Below are 16,956 nucleotides of genomic sequence, written 5' to 3'. Positions count from 1 at the left end.
TAAATTTCTTACTGTAAAATTTAGTTTAATTTGATTAACCACATAAATCAGAGTGTCTCAAATTCAACCCTAGTGGAAAGGGATAAATTTGCCCTAATGTCTTTAGTATTTTTGGATGGCCTTTGAGCCATGCTAAACTGTACATTTTTTTTTTTTTACACACACTCTCTCAGGACTCCGTAATTTGCCTTATAATAGCTAAATCTGAACTCTGCAGCGAGTGCATTTCCTGCAGTTTTCATTCAGATTTTGTTGCAGCCTCAGTGTGTTTTTAAAAAAATAAAAATAATAATCTACAATGAATGACATGATCTTTTCTCTGATGGTCCTGGTAACAACATTCGTACAGGTTGTACTCTTATGCAGCATATGATGTGTATGTCTGCCCAATTCCTATAAATAAGGGTTTATGTTCAAGTTGGGCAGTATTGTGCTGATTTATTTCCTCTGAGTTTCTCTCAGAGGCTTGAGCTGTTAGCCACATCTGAAAAAAGGCTGGAGGAAGAGCTGGATGATTCTGTCAGTATTAGCTTGGGGAATGGCATCCTTGCTTTTATGTAGAGTATGCACTGAGTGCAAAGAACCCCTTTTGTCATTTGCAGCTCCAGAACAGCTTGCTGATGACTTGAAAAAAGAAAAGGAGTACTTGTGGCACCTTAGAGACTAACAAATTTATTTGAGCATAAGCTTTCGTGAGCTACAGCTCACTTCATCGGATGCAATGCCTCGAGATAAGAATCCAAATTAACTTAACTAGGCATGACTGCAGTTTTGGGCTGTTAATACAGACTTATGAAATGGTGACATATAGAATACTAAATGACAGATGGATTGTTACAAATAGCCATTTCTAACCATCCTTCTTAGTGAACTCTTTAATGTGTAGCTGCGTGCGATGAATAACTTTGTGGAAATATTTATGTAATGTCATGTCTGCACAGTTCTCTACATCAGGTAGAATATGTTCATCTAAAAGCACAATGGGTTGCAGTATTTCCTTTGTGAAAAGCTGATCACATATTAGCATAGCCAACAATGAGTCAGTGTCTTGCACTCCAAGAAATAATCTTACCTCAGTATTTAATCTAAAACTGAAAACATTTGTTCTAAATAGTTGCTGTCCAAAACCCTCAAGTAAATTAAAATGCCATGATAAGCAGACACTTGCCGGTGACTACAAAATAAAATAAAATCAACATCCCCTCCCTCACAGACACACTGAACTGTAAGTTTTTCTTGCAAACTGCTGGCAAGTTCAAACATCTTAATTCTTTTGTTCTAGGATATCAGGCATGAAGCCAGTGACTTTCCATGTAAAGTGGCCAAACATCCCAGAAACAAAAACCGAAATAGGTACAGAGATGTCAGCCCCTGTAAGTATCTTTTTTTTCACAATTATTTGTAACAGACTGTTAACCTCTAAGAATTTGTCTTTCAGAAGGCATTTGGTGGTATATTTTGAATGGATGGCTACACATCCATGACTTAAATCTTGTCATTAATATACTTCATGACATGAGATATGTCACAATACACCATAGTGTGTTATGTCATGGGATTACACTGCAGCAGTGTACAATAGCTGCAATGTTCATAGACAGAAGTCTTTGCAGGAAAATAGTTGTCTCATGGTTAAATCCCAGGGACAGAGAAGGAGGATGGGTAGGATAGCACAAATCTGTTATCAATATTAAATGTACAGTTATCCTCTCCATTACTGTAAAAATAAATATATATAGCATGCTACCAGTTAATATAGGATGTTTGTAGCTGTACAGAGACAGGAGGAATCTTGCCAAAGCAATTTAATTGGAAGTTGGTTTGAGAGGGAAAAAAGGAAGCAAAGAATCCAGCCAAGCTAGCTTTTAACTTAGTCACTTCAGAAATTCTGGTCTCTGTTTTCCTAGTATATCTGTTGATGAAACTTTATATTCAGCCCTCTAAGTCTCTTCTCCCTGCACAAAGTGGGTCATGATTAGGGCTTCTGATTTTCAGTCTTAACTGATAAACACCGACAAAACATCCTAATACAAAAAATGCAATCAGCGTTTATTGGATAAACACCAGAAATGGTTACTTGTATCCAGGAGCTTGTTTGCACAGACTGGTAATGTGGATTACAAGGGTGTGAGTTCTAAAGCGCACTAATTTCTTGCACAATAATAGTTCCTGCTGGTGTTCATTAGAGGTTCCCTTGTATACTTTAGCATATTGCTGTTTGAAAGAGTACTATGTTAAAATACACTAGTGAACGTTGCAAAGAGATTATTCATAGAAAGCCCTTAAAAACTCCAACTTGGACCCTTATAAAACTCAGTTAAAAATAAACCCTGAAAAATTAAATTATAATAAGCCAGAAACCCTAATCGTGATGCACTTTTTGAGACTTTTTTTCCCCTCATCCAAAGAGTGTTAATTATGTTCTCTGTTTTGAGAGACAAGGTGGGTGAGGTAATATCTTATTGGACCAGCTTCTGTTGGTGAGAGAGACAAGCTTTTGAGCTACTCAGAGATCTTCTAGTCTGGGAAATGAACTCAATGTCACAGTTACATATGAGGTGGAACAGGTTGTTTAGCATAAGTAGTTAACACTGCATAGAACAAACATAAAGAATAATTGCAGTGTATGCTGCAGTCACAGGATTCCTGTACATATTGCATCTAAACAAATATTTCCAGATACTGGAAAACTTGTACAGTCACTTTAGAGACTAAAGTTCAGTTCAGCCTTTCAAGAAATTCAGTAGGGACTATAATGTTGCACATAGCTTTGCTTACTGATCACTTTCAGGAGTCTTATTTTTTTCTTGTTGACAGCTGTTGATTTTGTTTTCCTTTAGATGGTATTCCTTTCAATAAGTTTGGTTTTCCTGTAAAATGTGGAAATTCGTATGCATTGGGGGAATCATAAATACTGCAAGCTTTCGAACTAACAGAAGTGCAGTAAAATAAGTGTCAAGTAATTTTTTTGTTCAGTAGGTGGTGTGGATAGATTAGGAAAATTTTCCAGTTGAATGTAGGACCTATAAGCAGAGGGTAAGGGTTCCATTTGATGGCTATCCTGCTGATACAGGCAACTTTGTTCAAATTTATCTATTATCCAGATTTTAAGGAACTGATTTTCACAAAGACCTGCAAAAATATGCATATAGTTGTATAATTAGTTTGTACATGCTGATTGCATGTACAAGCAGTAGCTTGATATATAAATCTGTGTGCATAATTATCTGGTTTGCACATACAGTTGTGATCATTGCGTGTGCAAAATACTCCACACTTCACAACTGTTTTTAATTGGGCCCTAATTGCATTATCACAATAAAATAGTACTAATTGTCTGTTCCCAGTACAGCAAGTGCAAAGAACTTTTCATTCAGAAACCATTCTTTATTGTTACTGTTTCACTTTTTGTTCTTTTAGAAAGTTACATTTTTGGTCCTAGCATTTGATGAAATTGGTTGTGGATCATGCATGAAGGCATTAACCTGTGTGTTCTGATTGTCTGTGCTACAGTTGACCACAGTCGAATTAAGCTAACCAAAGGTGACAATGACTATATCAATGCCAGCTTGATAAAAATGGAAGAGGCCCAAAGGAGCTACATCCTTACCCAGGTAACTACTGGAAAAAAAAACTACAGAATAGTTGATAGAATCATTTTTACCCTCTCTCAAACCAGCAGCTCCAAGCGTTTTTGTTAAACATGACTTAAAAATATTGTATTGTCACTTGAGCTGAACATCAGCACTGACTCTAATAGTTCATTCTGACTTCCTTGTATTTTTAGCCTGTGACTTTTTATCCCCCTCCATACTAGGAAAGTAGTGTAACACCTTTTTAAACACAAACCAAATTTTGGCTCCACTGAAGTGTACTGAATTTCACTATTGACTTTTAATGGGACCAGGATTTGGCCTGACCTGTTTTCCTAGATATGGCCTCAGTACAGTTTCCAGATCTGCCTTTGGATTAAATGGAGGCTCTTGTGTTAGATAATAGTGCATCTGTCTCTCCACTTGAGAGACTGCATCCTTTAGATGTCAAGCTTAAGTCTGTTGGACTTTAAACCCATCTAGTGGTAAATCCTGATTATCCAGATCTCTTAAGGGACATCTAAAACAATAGGGTAACTGGAGTTTGGCAGAAAATGAAACTTGTATCTCAAATCCAAAATCCATCCCACGGATCAGCGCCTTCCCCCCCTGCTCCCCCTGCCTCCTGCCTGCAGCAATCAGCTGGTTTGCGGCATTCAGGAGGCAGGGGAGGTACCTTGGAGGCTGTGCGCCACATCCTCACTCTTCTCCCTCCCCCCGCCTCCTGAATGCCGCAAGACGCCGCGGGCAGGAGGTGGGGGAAGCAGGGGGAAGGTGCTGATCCACGGGGTCCGCTGGTGGGTGGGAGGTGCTTGGGGGGGAGGGGGGCATAGGAGGGCTGCCAGCCATGGACAAAGCAGGTGGCCAAAGGACATTATAGGGGAGTATTGCATAACTTTAAACGAGCATGTTCTATAATGGAGCAGGGACATAAGATTGAAACAATGTTAAGCGAGAGGACTTTGAGTACAGTAACTCCCCCCTTATAGTTATAATTATACTTTAAGGACTATTAAAATCCTCAGTCCTCAAACAGCAGCACATTCCTGGACATGTAACTCTAATGAAAGATCCTTCCTATGACTTTAATATAGCTGCCTCAACACAACAATGTAGTTCTCCACTAGCTGAGGTTTAAAAAAGTGTCATTTATCCACTGAGTAGGCTATATCACCAACGTACTATTTAGAAGTAGTGAGGAGTCTCACCTTTTAGTTTAAACCTTCAGGCCAGGCTGTTGGGAGCTATTTTCTCTTGTAAGTTTCATTTAAAAATATAGTCAGGAGAAGTATAGAAAAACAGATCTAAGATTTTTTTTAATATAAATAATAGCACCATTGCGTTACGCTTCCTATGAATCTAAACTTCTACATCTTTGTATGTAATCCGACTGAATTATACCTTAATAGCATGACTTGTTAGTTGCTAACTCTGAGCCTGTTCCAGAGTTCTTGTTTGCCTTAATGTTGTTTAGACAATGAGATTTATGGTTCAGTCTCCTGGGAACAGTCATCTGTAATATTTGTGTTTTTAAAAAAAAAAAAAAAATTTAGTTGTCCTACGCTTATTAGATGAAGGTAAACTGGGATTAATATTTTTTAGCAGCGAGCAAGAGCTCTTCCTCCTTATTTTCAGAAAATCAACACCAATCTGTAGCACAGAAGTAGACCTTTTTTTTTTTTTTTTTTTTTTTTTTTTAAATAAAACATGAATTAAGATCTGTGATGTCCTATGAAATGAGGAAAAACAATTGTGGATACAGATCTACTTGTTTTATTAATCAGGGCAAGAAAGTAACAGGTACACTTAGCTGATAGTTTTATATCAGTTCTAACCCAGTGTTTCTTTAATCAATTTGAAATGAGGCCGCTGAGAATCCAGTTATTCTTTTCAAGGACCATGCTACATTATTTTGTCTTTGAGCCATGCGAGGGGTGAGAAATCACAGCTGCACAATTTTGTTAGTCTAGATTATCGAAAAAACAAATGAAAAAACAAGCACCTCAGAGGATGTGTAGTGGTATTATATCTCCCCGCTACATAGATTAACTAACAGAGAGATTAGGGATAAAGGAAAATCTTGACACACAAGCGAAGGTGCTTTGAAAGTAGATAGCTTTGGGATCTAATGAAGAGGACTACCCCTTAAAGAACAATTGATAGAGGAGCTATTAAAGAAGACTAATGAATTCTGTATAGTGTTTGAGCAGTCCACAATAGTTGGCTCATTCTTTTGACTGACCATTGTTTGCTATGCCTCAGTCAGTAACTTTGGCACATTATTACTAGCAAGGTCTTTATTACCTGTAATATATACTTACTGTCAATCACGGTGGCCCCAGTTCTGAAAACTACATGCTCTTAAATCCCACTGACCGGTCAGAGTGAGATTTCCCCCATTAGATTCCTTTTTTGCCCTTCCTGAGCAAATTCTGTGGGGTTTTTTTTTTCACTCCCAGTTCCCTTCATGAAAATAAGACCAGTTCTCTCTTCCTATTTTCTGTGGGGAAACAGATATAGCGCACACAAGCTAGTGACTTCATAGTTGGAAAATGGAACTTAAAGCTATTGTATTGCATTTCAGACACTTAAAATGAGAAGTTATTTGCATGCATTAGGCTGTAAAGTTAGGGTACGGTGCTCTAATCTGTTTTCACAGAAAATGTCTCTTACTTTAGAAGATTCTCTGTCTTTGCAGGGTCCTCTGCCAAATACTTGTGGTCACTTTTGGGAGATGGTTTGGGAACAGAAAAGCCGTGGTGTCGTCATGCTCAACAGAGTGATGGAAAAAGGATCAGTAAGTATATAAGTGTGTTTTAGCTGCGTGTAGTTAAAAACAAATAAATAACCAAAACATAATGGTGGCAGAAAAATGCATATACAGAATTTTGTCCAGCAAAGCATATCTAAGATTCAGAAGCTGAGTATCTGAAACTGGATCTTGGTTAACTGAGGGATATGTAGAAATTATCCAGTTCCGAATAGCAGATCGTAATTTCTTCTGAATTCAGCTGTACTATGGGCTAAGTGCAACTGGAGTTTTCCATACAGGAACACTAACTTGGTTTCTCTCTTCAGTCCTGCTAGTCTAGATGCTTGTGTAGTTCCTCTTTGGTAATGGCTGGAGACTGGGGCCCTGATTCCCATTTATATTAAGACCCTTTACGTTACTTTGGCACTATCCACGGGCCTTAAAAGTAGTTGTAGATTAATTTACTGCCCCTAAGACCTTACAATCTATATTTGAAGACAGACAAAATATACAGAAAGAAGAGCAATGTGTAAAGAAATTGATCAGGGTGATGTTACCTAACTTTTTGTTATTTCCAGGCTTCTTTCAAAGTCTCCTGTGCCACTACTTCTGATCTACATATTTCCTATGCTCATCAGTTCACCCCTTCCCCCTTCATACCTACATTTCCTCATAGCTTGGGACAGAGAATGAGGGGAGTTAAACACAGGGAATGATCACCAGAAACTAATTAGTGAAATATCTGGAAATCCTCCGGCTATCTCTGTATGTATTGGCCACTTGTCCCTCTGGGGTGCAAAAGGGGCTCAGCCCTTTTGGTAAGCAGGTGGGGGTACAGGCTCTACTAATAGCTCTTACCACTTCTTATCCACTGCATGAGTGAGCGGGAGGGATGGTTTAGCTCCGTGGCAGGTGGTGGGGGACATCCATCCCTAGACCCAGGACTACTTCTGCAGCCATGGGCTCAGGAGAAGTTACCATAGTTTGCTTGTTAATGGAAGCTGCCATAGTGTGATCACAGTAGTGGGTCTGCCAATGGAGCAGGTTTGATTCAAAAGTAATTGAAGATTGAATAGAACTGTACGCTGAGATTTTTTTCAGAGGCGTAGCCATGTTAGTCTGTATCAGGAAAAAATAACAAGTAGTCCTTATGGCACCTTAGAGACTAACAAATTTATTTGGGCATAAGCTTTCGCGGGCTAAAACTCGCATTGTGGGTTTTAGCCCAGGAGATGTTTTTAGTTCCTTTGCTGACTGTAAGGCCATTTCAGAGGACGGTAAGTGGGCATCTTGTGTCCACTAATGGGGATCTAGTGTTGGACACTTGCATAACCAGGAAAGAATTCCTGGTCATCAGGAAATCAGTTGTGCAGTGAGCTGTGTTCTAACTCTCTGGTCTTGATTTCAGTTTTTTGCTTTTCTTAGTAATGGGAATAGTGAAATGTAACCTTCAAAGGGGAGGTGCAGTAATTCTGTTTTAATCATCCTTCCCTTTCCAACCACATGCTCTCTCTCTCCCTCTTCTCCTCTCCTTCCCCTCCCCCCCCCCCCCCCCCCCCCAAGTAACAAAGCAAAGAATTATCAAGATCCCTTAGGGCAGAGGGCTAATGCTTCTTAACAAACAGCAGTGAGATTTTTTTCAGTGGAACTAAGCAAAATGTTTGCAGAGCCATTTGGTGCAGAATTAGACATGAAGCTAACTGCTCCGTTCTAAGATTTAATTTTTAAAAAATTGCGGAAGATTATAACATATCCTTGCTTCATATTGTCGTCCTGCTCAGTATTTAACCAGTGTTGGAAGCACTGTAGGCCTTGATATGTCCTGCGATTCCTTCACCGTCTACAAAAAAAAAGAGCTATTTGTAAAATGTCTCAAACTTCCCTTAGAAGTAAAATACTCTTTTTGTCCCATTACACAGAAACAGCCCTCACATTTTATTACCATCCCATCATAATTTCCTTTTCATTGGTGATAAACTATGTAATAACCAGTTTTCTTATTTCAACTTTGTTCCACTCCAAATTAAGGCCACTTTATTTACAATTTAATATAAGAAGCCTTAGCCATGTGCAGTAATCCATTTCCTCTGCAACAGATTTGGAACACTGATCAAAATCCTGTTTTGGTGGAGCTTTGTTAAATTCTGAAAAGTAGCAGTTTAGTTGTCAACACTCATAATATCCATATAGGTCTAGAGGTCAGAGACATGGTTGCAGACTTTGTATACTGCTAACAAGATCTTAGTGTCATTTCCCCTTTGTACAGAGCAAAATGCACTACTTGTATTTTTGGCTGACTCATTTAAGTTTCTAGCATGTCAACAGTTTATTGGTGCAGACCTTCGGTTTCCTGGAAAATTATTACTGAGAAAATTACTATGTGCAGGCAGAAGTTAGGTAACAGGAATATTTGCAGACTCCTTTTTTTAGCTCAATTAAAGTTTTTTAACTTTTTTAAACTATGCCATATAGAATCACAATGATCTCCTAAAAAAGAAAAGGAGTACTTGTGGCACCTTAGAGACTAACAAATTTATTTGAGCATAAGCTTTCTGAGCTACAGCTCACTTCATCGGATGCATTTGGTGGAAAAAAACTTTTTTCCACCAAATGCATCCGATGAAGTGAGCTGTAGCTCACGAAAGCTTATGCTCAAATAAATTTGTTAGTCTCTAAGGTGCCACAAGTACTCCTTTTCTTTTTGCGAATACAGACTACACGGCTGCTACTCTGAAAAATGATCTAAGACTTTTTTAACACTTATGGGGAGTGAATGGATACCCCAAAATCTCATCTGACATTTTTACTTCCAAATGAATAATGCTGTAACTTTCTGAATGTAGAATATTATGGATTCTATAAAGAAGCTTTCACACTTACATTGTGCTGTCTTTTATTAACTCTTATTTTCCTATTGTGATCTCCTCCCTTGAGATGTTCAGTCCAACTTCATCTTATGTGCCTGTTGGTTGCAAAGTGAAACTGCCTAAAATCATGATTTCTGAAGTTCTTCCGAGTCCCCCAGCTTTTAAATGTATAGGAGCCAATTGAATCTTTTCATACTATACGGACTACTGATGCAGGGTCCAAATAAAAATATTAGGGTGCTTTTAACGAGATTCCCGGGGCGGCTGTTCTGACTTACAGCAGCGTTGCACACCCCAGTGCCAGGGATGAGTACAAGGGCTACATCCACCCTAAGGCACCTTTGTGCTCTGGGAATTTTCCAGGGATGCAGTGACAGCCGGCCAGCCTCTGGGCCTTTGTGTGAAAGACACCAAGATGTGCTGAGATAGTACTTGCATAATGTACTGGAAACAGGAGGCCCTCCTGCAAGAACTAGCCTTTCTTTTTAGAAATGCATGTTTGAATTTATTGCAATATACTAGACCTCAGGGCTCCTTAGTGCCACATTAATATATGTAATTAATAATAACTTAAAAAATACTGAATTAAGGAACACTCCTTTTTCCTCACTTTTAGCATAGACCCCAGTGACGAGTGCTTTTCTTCTGTTTGCTTTTTTAGATAAAATGTGCACAGTACTGGCCACAGAAAGAGGAGAAAGAAATGCTCTTTGAGGATACGAACTTGAAGTTAACCTTGATTTCTGAAGATGTAAAATCATATTACACAGTACGACAGCTAGAATTGGAAAACCTTACTGTAAGTATGGAAAGCATACCAGTCAAATAGTGTTGTCCTTGAATTCCCCATCATGGAGCTGTATTTCTTGATCCTGGTTTGTAAAGGCTTTGAGTACAAAGGGAATGGATGCTGAAGTTGGGTAACATGCCCATCAGTGAATTAGGAGGTTCTCAATATGTTAGCATTGCTCTGGTCTGTGAATGCCAATGCAGTTTGCTCTAGACTGTACTGGTTGTGGGGATAAACACTTTTTTCAGCCTTTGATTTTCCCCAACAACATAGAAGTTAAACTCCAAGGTGTAAAGAATCAACATATTAACATTTATGAGGTTAACTGTTGTAATTCAAAACATAATTTGAATGAATGGATATTATATTGTGATGTCTTCAGCATTAGGCCTTCTCTACAGTGACAGCTACTTCTGGGGTATGTGTAGTTACACACTGCAATGAAAAGCAGGCTGCATCTAAACGTACGTGTGTGTGTGTGTGTGTGTGTGGCAGGCAGTGAAAGAGGCTGGCCAGGGAGAGACAGCAGGGAGCTGCCAGAGCCTTTTCCCACTGCCAGACTCTTTCATTGTGATCAGGAAAGGCTCTGGCGGCAGGGAGGCAGTGGGACCCTACTCTGCTAAACACAGCAGTGTAGATAGAGGAGGCACTGCTCGGAGTGTAGAGTCCTGTAGAGTACATACCTTAAGGTTCTGGAGGCATTGCTTAGACGAATAGAGTAAAGACATTCACTATCTAGACTGCTGTAGGGGACATGCAGTGTATGAACTCATTGCCACAAGTATAGACCTATCTTAGATTCAGTGTGGAACGTTAGGGCAGTGTTACCTTTATAACATCACTGTGTAAAAGTCCAGTACCTCTGTACAGGAATGTCTGAAATAATTGTTCTTCCAAGCATGATCATTATCAATTTGCTAAGGAATGTATACATGGAGCTTTTTAAAAAACATCTTCTGAAAACACCTTTTCTTGGAATTCGTCTCCTTCTACACAGACTTAAATCTTCACCTCTTCACACTGAAAGTCTTCAGCAAGGGAATCAGCAATCTTCCTTACTTAGGGCTTGTCTTCACTACCAGGATAAATTGACCTAAGTTACGCTACTCCAGCTTCATTATTCACGTAGCTGGAGTCAGTGTAGGTCGATTTATCCCGGTGTCTTCGCTGCGCTGCATCAACAGGAGGCACTCTGCCGTTGATTTAGCGGGTCTTCACTCGATTTGCTAAATTGACACCCAGCAGCGTTGGTCCCTGATCCTGCAATGAGCTCTGTGCAGATGGAACTCTGTGCCCACATGGAGCCCCACTGAGGCTCAGGCCCTTAGTTGCTAAAAGGGGACTCTCTGTTACTTTTTATTTTTGGCAGTGACAAAATAAAACATTACAATGGGGGCAGTAGGGAACAGTGCGAAGCAATGCTGGGGATACACTGCACACATGAATAAATACAGCAGAGAGGAGTCATAGCAGAATCATTCAGAGCAGAGGAAGGGCGGGGCACTGAAACTATGCTAGAGGAGATTGGCTAAAGGGGCAGCTGCAGTGAGTGCATCTGATCAAAACTAACATCTGCATCTAGTTAAAATTGAAGTCCACAGAGCACCCCGAACCAGTGTTGGAGCAGGTGCATGTGGACAGGTAGTGAATGTCAAATACATTTCAGTGACATGCTAATTTCAGTTCTACTTTGATTTCAGTTTGCCTTTTTAGTTAGCTTTTTAAAACCTACTACTGCCTGTTATTGGATAAGCACTCTGTCCCCCCCTCACTGAATATTTATAACCTCTCTTAAAGATTTAGCACCTTGTTTCTATGCTCCCTCTTGCCAGGAAGCTGAAAATAGGCCCATTGTCAGGTACAAATTTCACTAGCCAAACTATACTAGCAAGAACTCGGAAGTTGTCAGAAAAAACATCCCAGGTTACAGTGTCCATAGCAGACAAACTTCAAAAGCTTTGGTTCAAGATTTCAAGAGGCTGAGAACATCGGTCTTAAGTCTTCCGAGATTGCTTTCAGCTTAGTAGACGTTGTTGGTTGTGAAGGAAAAGACTGTGCTAATATAAGGTCCTTGCTTTGGACAAGTCTGAGCTGCTGCTCCTCCAGCTTGAGGTACCTCATTTTCCAAAGAGTTTAGCCAGCCCATCTACTGGAAGGCCATAGTGCCCATTTTATAGGGGGATAAAATGAACAGCTGAACTATAAACTGTAAAATTACTCTGTATAATTTAGTTTTATCTAGTGTCCTTCATTCAAAACATCACAAGGCTTTTATGGTGAGAATTATTTGAAAATTATACAGCTCCTTAGACATTCATGATACTTTACAAGCAAGTAGTGCTTTAGAATTGGGTTCAGCAGCTCTGAAATGCAGAATGGGAAAACTTCATAGGAAAATGGATTGGGTTAGATTAAAGCCGGGATTGGCAGCCTTTGGCACGCGGCCCGTCAGGGAAATCCACTGGCGGGCCAGGACAGTTTGTTTACCTGCAGCCTCCGCAGGTTCGGCCGATCGCAGCTCCCACTGGCCGCGGTTCGCTGTCCCAAGCCAATGGGGGCTGCAGCAAGCAGTGCAGGCCGAGGGATGTGCTGGCGGCCGCCGCCGCGTCCCACAGCCCCCATTGGCTGGGGATGGCGAACCGCGGCCAGTGGGACCCGCGATCGGCCAAACCTGCGGATGCTGCAGATAAACCATCCTGGCCCGCTAGCGGATTTCCCTGATGGGCTGCCTGCCAAAGGCTGCCAATCCCTGGATTAAAGGAAAGCAGCAAATGAGCGAGCAAGCAAGTATTCTTGCTGAACGGTTAAAGAATGGAGACTGGAAGGATACAGTAATAGAATGGTGAGTAGGATTTAGTCCATCATAAATTTAAAGGGAATCATTTTTCAGGGTAAGATTTGAAAAGAAAAAACTGTGGCGTGAATTCAGTATAGGGCAGTACAAGTGAAATCCTACCCATTTCCTTATGAATTGTAGAATGTAGATGTGTTTATTAGCAGCATCAAGACTGACCTTGGAAATCCCTTTGAATATAATATACTATGAAAATTGGTCACTTACTAGAAATATGAACATGTGTTGAGTGGTATTCTTCCTCTGATTAGTATGTTATTGCAGACAGTAGCTGTGCTTGAATACTCTTTAAATCATATCTAGAGATTCTTATAGCTTGGAAACATTATATTTTACAGGCACAGGAAACTAGAGAAATTCTGCACTTTCACTATACCACATGGCCTGACTTTGGAGTCCCAGAATCTCCTGCTTCGTTCCTCAACTTCCTGTTCAAAGTGAGAGAGTCTGGCTCACTGAGTCCTGAGCACGGACCCATTGTGGTGCATTGCAGTGCAGGAATTGGAAGATCGGGAACTTTTTGTTTGGTTGATACATGTCTTCTACTGGTAAGAACCACTTACTCTAGATGGGAATAGGGAGTGAGTTACAACTTTGTGTAGTTACTTCTGGGAATTGCTTATTTGAAGCTCATGCGAGCCATGGCACCTTTAATGAATTGTGGTATATAGTGATACACATTCCTCGAGACATTTGTCTCTTAACTCTTACTTTTGTCTTTGGTAATATTTTTTCATTCTAAAGCTAAAGCAAATTAAGCTTTGAATGGGCCATTGTGGGAGTATAAAAGAAAACTTATCACTGGTTCCAATTGGAGTGACTCGCAAAGTTAGGCTTTATCTTCCCTGCTAAGAAAAGTGGTCCTTGCCTAATTTTACCTTGAGGTAAAACTAAAGTGCCTGATCTTTACTGTTAGTCTTTTTACTTTGGGGATAACTTCATACATACATTAGTTATCCTGAGGTAAAACTGCATCGTTTTGTTTTTTTTTAAGCAGTGAGGGCCTGATAGAAGTCTCATATGTTACCTTCATCCCTATACCCGTTAATATGGGAACAGTTTGAAGCCTATGCAACAAATGAGTCGTTGTGTTGAAACACATTAGAGTGGGTATCTGTGTAAAGCAAGTTTCAAATCTTTACCTTCAGATGGACGAAAGGAAAGATCCTTCTTCTGTGGACATTAAGCAAGTTCTCTTAGAAATGAGAAAGTACAGAATGGGGCTTATACAGACAGCAGATCAACTTCGTTTCTCTTACTTGGCTGTTATTGAAGGAGCAAAATTTATTATGGGAGATGCCTCGGTGCAGGTATGTATTGACTGCATATCATTTGTACATAGAGAAGGTGGGTGCGCTGGTTCAATAAAATATATTGCATCCCTTATCTTGTCTCTCTCATATTCTGGGACCGATGCAGCTACAATACAGCATACAAAAATATCAGTTGTAGGGTAAATTAAGATCCACAAACCTCATAATTACATGTAGCCAGGCAAATGTTATGAGGGAAGTTAGCATGGTTGAATAAGGTTGAGGGCTGAATGAATCATTAAAGTACACACGATCCTTGGCATGAGTATTGTACAATAATTTAAATTCTTGTAGTGCACAATGCTCTTGGATCTAATGCATTGTTTTACGCATGTCGATGTTTGTATAAGTACAAATAGCTCACAATAGCTGCTGTCACATGGGAAAGTTCTCCTCCTTGTGACCCTCTGGGAAACGGTTGGGAGATAGCCATTGCTGTGTGAGCTTCGTGATGCTGTTTTGCTAAGCCTTCTATTTAGGCCCTTAACAATTTTCTAACTTGCTGTAGATTCTTCCAATGTTGTCTCCTTTGAAGCACGCATGTTTAAGTTACTGCTAAGTAATATTACAGCACAAAATGGGGTTCATGTTGCTACTTAAGAGTTTTTCATGTGGGTGAAGCACTAAATTAAATCTCCAGTTAACGTTTCCAATATGTGTGGTTGGGCTGTGGGCATACAATTCAGATGCATTCACCTCTCCCCTCCCACCAACTAAACAGTGACCCTGAAAGTAAAACAATGACTGATGTGTAAAGCCTGTGCCATGTTAATATTAGAATTACAGTGGTTTTAATATAAAATATAATATAGCAGAGTTTAATAGCCACTTTCTTCTGTGTAGGAGCAGTGGAAAGAGCTTTCCAATGAAGACCTAGACCCTCCACCAGAACATACTCCCCCACCCCCGAGGCCACCAAAGCGAACATCAGAAATGCACAATGGGCGGATGCACGAACACACAGAGTTTTTCCCTAAGCACCCTGTGGTAGAGGAAGAGATCAGATGTGCAGTCAGCACTGTGGAGGAAATGGTACCTGATGGCTCATCTGTGCAGCTGGGTACAGACAGGTAATTCAGTCAAGTTGTTTGCATTGATGTTTTTGACTGTTCCAGGAAATCTGCTGTAGATTCACAGCTGTAAGTATGTAGAAAGTTCCCTTGTTTGTGCCACTTATCACCACCCATAAAGCGTGTTGGATAGAACTTGACGCTTTCTTGCAACAGCGCTCCTAGAATAGGATTATAGCCCTTTATTTCTAAAGGCCCATGTGTGTGTTTAGGTGAGATGTGAAAAGGATACAAAAGTCACCTGACAGCTCTTGCTAGGCCATGATGAAAGATGGAGGAGGAGCAATGACTGCATGGTTTAGCCTCACATGTAGGTGCATAAGGGGTTTGGTTATACAGGGCTCTTTTACATGTTAGGTAGATTGTCAGGCCTTCAGCTTGAAGTTAAGCCAGCTAGCTTCAACCACACCAATCGGTGCAGGTATCTAGTGCTCTACATACTTTATCAGATATATCCTGCAACATTTGAAAATGTCCTTTTAAGTCAGTTCAGTTCTGATGTTAGAATATAGGAGTGGATAACTTTCATTCAGTATCAAAGCACCTGTTTGCCTTAAAGAGGTAGTTCATCCAATTCGTTTCAAATCTACAGTTCTCTTGTAATATGTATCTTTCATGCTGGGGAACTATTTTTGCTTTCTACTACAGGTCAAATCAATTATGATCATTTAAAAAAAAAATCTCTTCAGCAGAGAATTTATTCTCCCTTTCAACCTAGCTAGACTCAAGTATTTGATCTAAAGAATAAACCTATAACTTGGGGGGTGGGGAAATAAGGGGTTTTTAAGTTTAACCACTAGATGTCACTGCTGCTTCACAAGTCTGAAATATAGTATGCTATGTTACCATAGATTCCAGTAGATTCTATTGTAACCATCCTTAGTTTTTTAATGCACTGGATATTGATCTACTTCTGACAGTCTTTGTCCAAGATAGCCAACTGAAAACCCATTTTGGGAGGAAAGGGCAAGGGGACATCAGAGTTCACCAGGAGAACAGTTGAGGGGAGAATTCCAAGGCTATCAGGCAAATGAAATGATCACACCTGGGATACACCCAGTTTCGCAAGGGAATACTAGGAACAGGAGCATCTAACTTTCAACATTTCCCAAAAAGTTCTGGAGATATTTTTTTTGCCAAATAAAGCTGGGAAACTTAGTGCCTTGAGCCACCCCGCCTTGTGAAACTGGCTGGAGAGTGACCCTGAGAGCTGTAAGTATTGACACGAAATGAGCCACGCTCAGTAGTTTTTCTTACCCTTAAGCTGGTCTCCATAATTTTTTTAATCATTTTTCTATTTATGAAAGGTCATGCTTGCCCTGTAGTGCCCCCTGCTGATGACCTACGTGGGAGTCAGTATGATGCCACATGATGGAATTACTGATTATTATTATAATTTTACTTGCCTTTTAAAAAAAAAATCTACGGAACTAAGCGTAAAATTAGATATAGAATTAAACAACTTTAAAGGTATAGAAAAATAGTACAGTATGTGATCTTGTAATTATACCTTATTCTAATGCATGCATGCATACATACAAGGGGGCCAAATGAAGGTTACACAAGCAAACTTAATTGTGGCATTTCTTTACTTTTGAGTGCTTGACTTTACAGCCTTAATCTCTTAATTTAGGAGCGTGTTGTGTATAATTATACAGAGCTGAAGCCCTACTGTCTTGCTCCAACAATTGCGCACGCTTTGGTGATAACAGGTTCA

The 16,956-nt window shown here is 39.9% G+C and overlaps 1 protein-coding gene across 4 annotated transcripts in view; it reads left to right on the top strand.

Annotated features, from left to right (window-relative positions):
* PTPN1 (protein tyrosine phosphatase non-receptor type 1) overlaps positions 1-16,956 on the top strand; it is a 61,441-nt gene that overhangs the window by 42,998 nt on the left and 1,487 nt on the right. For 3 of the 4 annotated variants that reach the window (XM_038369031.2, XM_038369032.2, XM_038369036.2), the window contains 7 exons: positions 1,283-1,373; positions 3,514-3,614; positions 6,292-6,390; positions 9,874-10,011; positions 13,195-13,404; positions 14,005-14,166; positions 15,013-15,239. In XM_038369031.2, coding sequence (XP_038224959.1) covers positions 1,283-1,373; positions 3,514-3,614; positions 6,292-6,390; positions 9,874-10,011; positions 13,195-13,404; positions 14,005-14,166; positions 15,013-15,239 — 1,028 coding nt within the window. The remainder of the gene's footprint in view (positions 1-1,282; positions 1,374-3,513; positions 3,615-6,291; positions 6,391-9,873; positions 10,012-13,194; positions 13,405-14,004; positions 14,167-15,012; positions 15,240-16,956) is intronic. The other variant, XM_043495544.1, reaches the window with a different exon arrangement.

Source organism: Dermochelys coriacea, chromosome 13 (genome assembly GCF_009764565.3).
Source record: "Dermochelys coriacea isolate rDerCor1 chromosome 13, rDerCor1.pri.v4, whole genome shotgun sequence".
NCBI classification, from domain to species: Eukaryota; Metazoa; Chordata; order Testudines; family Dermochelyidae; genus Dermochelys; species Dermochelys coriacea.
This window is presented reverse-complemented; position numbering and strand designations above follow the sequence as displayed.